The 9577-nt window shown below is 46.2% G+C and overlaps 1 protein-coding gene across 5 annotated transcripts; it reads left to right on the forward strand.

The window, feature by feature from the left end:
* Nucleotides 1-2503: 2503 nt before the first annotated feature.
* Nucleotides 2504-8749, forward strand: LOC136504479 (uncharacterized). 5 transcript variants are annotated; one of them, XM_066499416.1, is made up of 14 exons: nucleotides 2504-3245; nucleotides 3677-3762; nucleotides 4549-4703; nucleotides 4780-4844; nucleotides 4971-5157; nucleotides 5933-6196; nucleotides 6287-6420; nucleotides 6510-6699; nucleotides 6785-6844; nucleotides 6927-7175; nucleotides 7259-7517; nucleotides 7595-7800; nucleotides 7917-7967; nucleotides 8093-8749. In XM_066499416.1, the coding sequence occupies exons 1-14, from the start codon at nucleotides 3031-3033 to the stop codon at nucleotides 8381-8383; spliced, it is 2412 nt and encodes an 803-aa protein (XP_066355513.1). In that variant the 5' UTR covers nucleotides 2504-3030; the 3' UTR covers nucleotides 8384-8749. The 5 variants fall into 5 exon arrangements, with proteins under 5 accessions (XP_066355513.1, XP_066355515.1, XP_066355517.1 ...); XM_066499418.1 differs by having other exon boundaries at nucleotides 3183-3245; nucleotides 3677-3995; XM_066499420.1 differs by having other exon boundaries at nucleotides 3183-3245; nucleotides 3677-3995; nucleotides 4787-4844.
* The last annotated feature ends 828 nt before the right edge of the window (nucleotides 8750-9577 follow it).

Raw genomic sequence — 9577 nt, forward strand, 5'->3', positions numbered from 1 at the left:
AAGAGCCAGTGAACTGACTCTCCATCTTCTTAAGATACTCTGTGGTGGCATCATAATCTAGGATAGACCTTCTTATCGCATCTAAAATAGTGAAATTAACCACCATTAAGCACTTGCGGTTTGAAAATGTCCTATTTCTTGCGTTCGAGATCATATTTCATCCGCACTTCTGCATGATCTCACTGCCAAGCAGTAAAATCAGCATCAGTCTCATTATCTTCCTTCACCGGGTCCACTGGCTTAGTCGGATACGGAGAGGTAAGCGCTAGGTCATTTTTAGATAGCGCAAGTGCTACTTCATACTTCTCTCGTCACACCCTGTAGTTGCCGCCTTCAAGAGGCGGTATGTGCGAGATAAAAACCATTGGGTTGAGTCCTAAAAAACACCGTAAGAGATAGTGTGAAAATATGACATCATAATTGCACGCTTTAATTTAACGTTGGTCAAAATTAAAATATATAACATTCTTATACACTAATTCTACATCACCGTTGGGAAGAAATAGAATTAATGAATGAAAAACTTATGAATAAACATTATAATATTGCTATTTTCAACGTTGGTCAGAAAAATAATAATATTATAATTTATTGACTAAAAATGACTACTCTTCAAATTAAATTCTCCCGTTGATTCGAATTTAATTAGAAGATAATAAACTTTAACATTGTAGCGAAAATATGAAAAAATATTTATCTACTTTTCAGAAGCATTTAACTATACTAATCTACTCTCTGAAAAAATTATCCCATTGGTTCAAATTTTGACAGAGATTGAAATTGGACAAAAATTATTAAAATTTGCTTCTAAAAATGAATAAAACAATAACACAGTTCTACTGTTCATTTGGCCCAGCCCGTTGAAATAGTGCTCGGCCCAGCGGCGAAATGCCGCTCGCGCTCGTGGCCTAGCGGTGGCCCAACAGAGCGCGTGCACGCCCGCTCCCCCACACCTAGGGCGCAACCTAGGCCTGGGCCGGGATTCTCCTTCCCCGCTTAGGCCAGATGTGGCCCATTCAATCGGAGCCATCCATCTTGATCCGATGGACGTCCGTCGTTCTCGCGGGTATAAAAACGCCGATCGCGGTCGAGCGCCCGAACCCTAGGTCATTCTTCACTTTCTCTTCTCTCTCTTCGTCGCGATGTCGGCTCTTTCTCCCACTCTCATTTCGAACCACGATGGCCCGAGGGAGAAGCGTGGTGGCGCCGCCGTGGCGCCCTTCACCGGTGCACGCGTGCGGCTTGATCTACATGCGGCGCCGTCGAGCGGCACCGCGGTGGTGCACTTTGTGCCCCCACATGCGTTGCGGTGGACTCTCCCTAAACCCTAGATCTTACTAGCGCCGCCGTGAGTCCTCTCGCCGGAGCGCGCGCTCCCCAGTGGGTGAGTGCGGCGCTGTCAAATGATCCTGTGATGGTGTCCTCGGCCAGGGCTCACGCGCACGGCGACGAGCGCGGCTCGGCTATCTCCCCGCGTGCTGGCGAGGCGGCGACGGAGTTTCTTGCCACACGACTGCGGTGGTGATGGCGGTGAGAAAAACTGGGTGGGTCTCTTTCCCTCTCCGTCCATTCTTCTAGGGTTAGGGTTAGGGTTTCGGGTTAGAGTTCAATCTACTTGAATCACCTCCTTCTAATTTTTTATACTCGGTTTTCTACCCCGATAAGCTAGATCTACGCCTAGTTAGGCGACTGATACCACTGTTGAAGTTATATGATCATCTAGCCATAGATCTAGCATGTATACTGATATTTGGGATAAATAGGAAGTCCTAAAACATGAAGTAGTGCGTGATTTAGAGATAGAAGGAGAGAGAGGGCGTGGAGATGTAAACCATCGACCGCCTTCGTAGAAGACGAGCTAGCCACGGGGTTGCTTGTCGGTGGCGCAGTGAAGCCCGACGGTGAAGACACTGTCGTGGTGGCGGCGGTGCAAAGACGCCGGTGGCCGGTGGCGGAGCTTCTCGTCGCTAGTAGCGCCCTCTTTCTAGATCGGCTAGGGTTAAGATGTAGGTGAGGTGTCTGACGGCTAAGGTTAACCTCGTGCCTTGTGCCTCGGTCCTCACCTCTTTTTTTATGGCGCTGTGCGACAGGGATTCACCAACCATGAAGCATTTAGACGTCCTCGATCAAGGCGCGTATCCAAGTGCCCAATTAATCGTGGGTGGAGATCAGTCTAATATGTGGTGCTACAGTACATATATGTGCTAACGATGATTATTGAAGGATTTTGTAATTTATTTTTTTAAGTAGTATAATAGTATTCGATTCGACATCCCGTGACGTGACATCGTAAGCCTTTACACAGGAGATTAAACGAGCCCTAACTTCCGTCCGCACCCTCGTCCGCACGTGCCGCGCGGCGAGCCCGCGTCGCTGACAGGTGGGTCCGTGTCGTGCCGAAAGATGCTGCTCCCGGGCCCCGCAGCACCTGCGGCGCCACCTGGCAGTGAGGGCGAGCCCGGGCATTAAATCTCCGCACCCACCTGTCTCCTTCCTCCTCTCTCCTCTTTCTCTCGCCTGCTCCACCACACCGCTTTGCCGCTCCGACCCGCCTCCCCGATCTCCGCACGCTCCGGCGAGCGGGGCCCGACCACCGGCCAGCGAGTCGAATATCCCCCTACGCCCACGCTGTCACGCGCGCCGCCATTAGGTGCTACCCGTCCTTGCGCCGCCGCAGCCAGCAGCCTTCGACTTCCGATCTGCGAGCTAGCGATTCGCCGCTGAGGAGTGGGACCCGTCCCTCCGCAGCCGAACGCCAAGGCAGCCGCCGCACGCGGCGAAGGCCCAGGCCACACGCGTCATCCTCGCGCCGAACGACCGACGCTGGTGGAGCGCGGTCCACTCCCCGCGCGCGCGCGCTTCGCCTCCGCTGAAACCGCGCCCCTGCCGGTGCGAGTGTCCGGGAGCTTCCAAACCCTAGGGCCCGGCATCGACTGAGACAGAGAGCGGAGCCTAGGCCTCGCCGCCCGCGGGGATCGAGGGAGTGATGCGCGGATCGGGGCGGCGGGCGCGGCGCGGAAGCTCGGCCGCATGAGGTGCCTCGTCGGCGGCGGCGTCCAGGACAGCCCGCGCGCAGCGGCCAAGAGGGTATCGCCGGCGTCGTGGCGGCTGGACACCGCCGCGCCGGAGGCGGAGGCGGCCAAGGGGCCCAGGGTCTGCTTCAGGCCGCGGGACGTCATGGAGACGGTGCACGAGGTGGCCATTTACATCCACCGCTTCCACAACCTCGATCTGTTCCAGCAAGGGTGAGAATTGCTCGTTTTTTTTTTTTCTGTAATTCATTTTTTTTTTGTCGCGAAAACTTTTCTCGGGTTTAGTTTGTTTACTGCCTTTTAGGGAGAAAACATGAAAAGTTCAGAGTGCTTTGATGTAAAGGGTACGACCGCTACGCATTCCTAGGCTAAATGTTTGGATTTCCTCGAGCATTCCGGCGTTGCTTTCCTTGGCTTTCCCGTTCGGTCGGTTGTTTCTAGGCATTTCACCTCGCGGATGAGGAATTCTGATTTTACCCATGATTTTGTTCCCCTCAGTCCCTCACTGCAGCTTTGTACGTGAGTTATGTGCGACAATTCTCACTGATGCCGCATGTGAAGCCTTTTTGTCACTTGTCTGTGTAGTGTAAACGTTTACTGTTTATTCTTTCTTTCTTCTGAGATGATTTTTGTATTATCTGCAGATGGTATCAGATGAAGATTAGTGCAATGTGGGAGGAAGGTGGCAACAAAACACCGGCTTCGCCTGCCAGGGTCGTGCAATATGAAGGTGTGCACCTCTCTGGGCACTGAATAGCGTGATTTGATCTTCTGGTCCCATATCCATCATTTTCAACATGTGCTTGCATTGGAAGCGAATGGTTAGATTGGTACACGTGCTAGCATGCAGTTGGTAACTGCTTGATTGTTGTCTGTAGTAGTACTAGAATCTATCTGGACCATGTGATACTGAAAGCAGAAACTTACGTATTTACACGGAGTATATGTTATGATTTCTCAGAGGTACCCTACGTCTAGAGACTACCAGACCATCTTTGTTTCCATCTAAATTCTACTTTGATAACATCAAGAAGTTTGTCGAGCAGCTGGATATGGAACATAACTGTGCAAGCGTGTCATAAATAGTATCCCCTTGTTTCTATACTTGCCATGTGTTACTTAGAGCATATCTAACAATCCCAATAGTTTTGTAAATGCTCTATTCCTTTCATTGTCACCTCAATAGTCAAATTGTGCAAGCTCAAGGATACATTTCCCTTTCGTGTTAAAGTGATGATGATGATGAACTACGGAAAAGTGAAAGCGCAACTAAAGTATGACCATGAGGGAGCTCCTGTCAAACTTTTTGTTATGGTGTTTATGGAGAATGTGAACACATTTGCACTGGATCATCTCTTGAACTTGTTTGACAATGATGTAGTCTCCAGATCCCTTTTTGTTGTAAATTAGAGAAGTATCAGGGGATTTTCGTTGATGTTGATCCTTTTTTTAAGCCCTCTCTGTAGCAGTCAATCTTTTAGCTAATAGATAATGACATGGTAGGTGGATTGTGCAGCTTCTGATGTTGGTGCGGATGATGCATTGGGCATTTGGAGAATAGATGACGTCGACAATAGCTTCCACACACAGCCGTTTCGGATCAAGTATGCCAGACAAGATATCTATCTATCGGTCATGGTGTCTTTCAACATATTAAATAGTGAAGAGGAGGTTGGCATTTTGACATACCACCTTTTTATTTGAATTAAGATTACTGTACCCTTATAGTCTGGTATATTTGTTCAAGGGTCCAGCGGCTTCGGCTGTGATGTTGAAGTTTGAGCTGATATATGCCCCAACCCTAGACAATGGGTGAGTAGACGTTTTACCACTTGCGCTCTCTCTTCCAAGTTCCAAGACTTTCTGCATCTTCAGTGCACATGTATGTACAAATATCATTTGCAATACTGACCATGCTTTTGCTTTTCTGAGTTCTAGGTCTGAGCTTCAAGCTTCTAGTGTCACATCTTCAGCAGCTGTGCACGAATTTAGGATCCCACACAGAGCGCTCCTGGGTCTGCACTCGTACTGTCCAGTTCACTTTGATGCGTTCCACTCTGTGCTTGTTGATCTGACATTACACATAGTGTACCTGAAAGCTGGTGCAATTAAATCATCATTGAAGGTACACAGGTTTGTGAAGCTTTAGCTTTAATGTTCTTCGAAAATGGGGGTCCAATGCATGCTTGTTTTACGTTGTAACTTCCTAACAACTTGGATACTGTGAATAACCTCTGTCATGTCCATATAAAACTGTACATTGGAATGTTTAGCTCAAATCTAGTGCTATTCCGGATCGAAGCACTTGGAGTTTGAATGCACAACTAAAAATAATATTTTTTTAACACTCCCAGCACAACTCTTGTGGGATGGGCTGGGAACACATACTGCATGCAGAGATGCAACTCTGAGCCTTTTTAACAATCTTGCTATGCTCAGGAGTTGTTTGAAATAAATGTCTGAGATCAAATTCTATAGGTTCAAATTTACTTCATTGTTTAATGGTCTTTTTTTCTCTCTCGAAAACGCAGGTGAGCTGCGTTTCTTTGTACTAAGAAGGGAGTCATCATGTACTCCCTCCTTTTTCCAAATTGTAAATCGTTTTAGATTTTTCCCAAGTCAAACATGTCTTAGTAAATGCAATATCAAAATATATTTTGGGGTGTATTTAATCTAATGAATCCAGTTTGATGTTGTAGTTTTTTGTGCATTTTATTTTTTCTATAAACTTAGACACTTAGTCAAAGTTAGAGAAATTTGACTTAGGAAAAACTAAAACGACTTACAATTTAGAACGGAGGGGCATTGATTTCCCGATAATTAGATCCTGCACTGGTTGATTGTAATGTTTTTATTCTATTTTATTGAACATTTGAGTAAAAGTGGCATTTTATTTGCAGGTACCGGACCAAGGTTTAGGTCCAACATCATATAACATTGTTAAGGCATTATTAACTTCTAGAAAAATGTTGCTTGAAGAACTGAACAAAATCAGTGGTGCTATTGGTAAGACAGTTGAGGATTTAGATGTTGCTGACTTGAATCTTGGTAAATATGAGTCATTTAATGCATCAAAATCTGGACTACCGAATTCTAGTAAAGTGTTCCTTGCAACTGGCAAGGGTGTGGGACAGTTGGCTGGAATTTTACATGACTTCTTGGAGGTATGCTTCATTTTATGCTTATGATCATCTTGGATATATTAACGACAAGAAAGTTGTGGATTTAAAATGTGTTACGTCTGGCTTCTGCAGAAACCCAACGATATGGTTAATGGTACAGATGATTCTATGCTGTATACTCTTCCCCAGGAAGAGCTATTTGAACTGTTTCTAACTCTGAGTGGACAGCTTTCACTTCTATGGAATGCATTCTTGAAATTTCATAGGCAAGTGTTCTATTGATTTTATCGTGTACTTAAAGTGATCATACATTCTATGCTTGCCATGTCCAACAATATTCTCTTGATCTATTCAGGCTAAATAAAACAAAGATATTGGATTACTTGCACGATGTTTGGGCTATTGACAGGAAGGCAGAATGGTCAATATGGACTGTTCACTCAAAAATTGAGATGCCGCATCGCTATCTGCGGAGTATGACTGATGACTCAACTCACCGTCATTCCCTTCTTAGAGGTTCTGTCTCAAGGAAGTTCCATGATGACGTAATTGCCCTCGCCAGGAAGTTCTATTCATAACTAGTATTTTTATCACTCCAATCTCTATTTAACAGTCTATATATCTGTGCAGCCTGTACAGAACTCTGTTTCACGGGCAGAACTACACAGGAAAAGCATAGCACAAATGAAGGTTTGACACTGTTCTTTTCTTTAAGAATAGTTCAGTGCAAAACTTGCCCCTGAAACATGTACTGATTTGAAGCATTTTGCAGATCAATACACAGTCTGTTCAAGATATGCATATATATGCTGTTCCTTCACGTGTTCCTGTTGTTCTTATAGAACAACATGTCATGGTTGTTCCACAGCATAGTTCCAGCAAGGATCTGGCTTCGAGTCCTGAACAAAAGGATACTATTGTGCTACCTAAACTACAAGGAGAGTCTCTGGTACCCAAAAGTAGTGCTGGTAAAAAAAGTGGACGCATCTTGCGAGCTGTCATTTTTGTGCATGGTTTTCAGGCAAGCTCCATTCGCCTCCTTTATGCTTGATCTGAGTTAAAAGTAAATACTTATCTCAATCTTTCTCTGATTTAAATAAACAGGGTCACCATTTGGATTTACGTCTTGTTAGAAACCAATGGCTTCTATTGGATCCTGGAGCTGATTGCCTAATGTCTGAGGCTAATGAAGATAAAACATCTGGAGACTTCAAAGAAATGGGTAGCAGGTTGGCTGGGGAGGTAGTTGCCTTCCTGAAGAAGAAAATGGATAAGCTATCAAGATACGGAGGCTGCAAAGAGCTGAAGTTAAATTTTGTTGGCCATTCCATTGGGAACATCATCATTAGAAGTGCCCTGGCAGGTCTCTCCCAACTTTCCTAACAAATCTTTTCAAGAATCTTATAGATATATTGCTGATTGTTTGCCCCATCTTAATAGAACCTGCATTGCAACCATACTTGAAGAACCTCTACACGTACATGTCAATATCAGGGCCTCACTTGGGTTACTGGTACAGTTCAAATTCGTTGTTCAATTCTGGACTCTGGCTGCTGAAAAAGCTCAAGGGAGCGCAGTGCATCCATCAACTCACTTTCAGTGATGATCAAGACCCCCAAAATACATACTTTTATAAGCTTTGCAAGGTACGAAGTCCCTATCTGGAGTAACTTAGGCCATTCGACTTGTTGCTGATTTATGCTAGATTTTATTTACATCAAGATGAATTTATGATTAACTATTACTGTTCTTGTTCATACAGTTGAAAACATTGGAGAACTTCAAAAATATCATATTGTTATCATCACCACAGGTTATTCCCTTTTCTCATCTCTAATAGTAATTTACTTGTGTGGAATTTGTTTTGCTGCAGTAAACAATTTGGGCTCTATAGTCCTTATAGCTGTCATGACTATGTGCATCTTTTTGTTCTTCCAGGATGGCTATGTACCATATCATTCAGCGAGAATTGAGCTCTGCCCAGCTGCATCATCAGACACCTCAAAGAAGGGTGAAGTCTTCACAGAAATGCTCAACAACTGCTTGGACCAGATCCGTGCGCCCTCATCCGACACCCGGACATTCATGCGCTGCGATGTGAATTTCGACCAGTCCAACCAAGGGCGAAGCCTGAACACCATGATCGGCAGAGCAGCCCACATCGAGTTCCTGGAGACTGACGTCTACGCCAAGTTCATCATGTGGTCCTTCCCTGACCTGTTCCGATGACGACGACACCACTCGTCTTTGTAATACTGCCACATACCAAACCAATAGCCCACATTACTGAGTGCTGACCAGGCAAGGAAAACTAAGCTTGCATAAAGGTTCCCACCAGAATCTAACACCAAGACAGGCAGGTAGCACTGTAAAGATCCTAGAAGCAATGAATTTTCCAGCTTGCTAGATCCTATTCTGTATAAATAGTTGATTCTTTTTTCATTTCATTCATAGTGCCTGTAGATTTGCACCCTTGCTGTGAATTTATAATCCTTGTCGTCTGGTGTATTTAACACTTTCAGTTTAGGATGTGCTGACAATCAGTGCGCTTATGTCCAAATAAGCCTCTTTTTTTTTTTTTTTACTTTTGATTGATTTTTACTAGTCACCTTCGTTTTTGTGAATGCTGTAAAGCCTGCAACCTGCTTTGTACTGTACATGCAGACGATCAGCCTGTCTGATACTAGATCTGGATGGTCCTGCCTCGTTGCCCTGCCGTCCAGGGTGGTGTTTCTGTTTGGTGAAATTGCTGTAGGAATATTTGTTCTGGCATCTTTCCATAGCTGGATCTGCATGTGCTTCTAAAACTGTATCCTCATGCCGTCCGTGTCTCGTGCGGTCAGGCTCGTGTCAGTGCTGCGTATGTGCGTGACATGCTGGCTTTTCCGGTGGCAGGCGAGACCACCGTGACCTGGTGTCTGGTGTGGATGTTGTCTGCACGTCTGAACCCTTCCAGAAGAGAACAGCAATTCTGGTAAGCGGTTGACTGTAGAAAAAACAGAGGTGATTGATCCTTTCATCACCGGGTCAAGGCGACGAACGGTGGGAGACTCCGCCGCCGAACCCGGTCGTCGTGCCGACCTCCGGCGGTGACCGGTGATGTGAGAGCGAGCTGTGCCGGGGACCGGGCGGAGGGGCCCTGTCTGTCGCTGCGGACGGAAAGGTGGCGCGAGGGACCGAGGGTCAGGTCGCCATTACGGCGACCAACAGTAGCAGCCAGCCGGCCGGCCGGCCCGGGGACGGGGAGAGCGACGGCATGTTGCTGTTGCTGTTGCTGTTGCTGCAGCACCAGCTGGGTGAGAGAGCCTACCACTGCTGAACAGAACAGAGCTGCCCTCTGCTCTGACCAAGAACGATTCTGCAAGGGTCTCCGGAGGACAGCTCACGGCAGTGACGGGCATCTGGATGCCCAAACGAAACAAG

The sequence above is a fragment of the Miscanthus floridulus genome, chromosome 14 (genome assembly GCF_019320115.1).
Source record: "Miscanthus floridulus cultivar M001 chromosome 14, ASM1932011v1, whole genome shotgun sequence".
Classification (NCBI taxonomy): domain Eukaryota; kingdom Viridiplantae; phylum Streptophyta; class Magnoliopsida; order Poales; family Poaceae; genus Miscanthus; species Miscanthus floridulus.

Excerpts from the sequence above, each read along its gene's own strand:
- LOC136504479 (XM_066499416.1), top strand. The coding sequence starts at position 3,031 with ATGAGGTGCCTCGTCGGCGGCGGCGTCCAGGACAGCCCGCGCGCAGCG. Across the intron at positions 6,421-6,509 it reads GCATTCTTGAAATTTCATAG|GCTAAATAAAACAAAGATAT; the intron begins GCAAGTGTTCTA and ends TGATCTATTCAG. Across the intron at positions 6,700-6,784 it reads CAAGGAAGTTCCATGATGAC|CCTGTACAGAACTCTGTTTC; the intron begins GTAATTGCCCTC and ends ATATCTGTGCAG.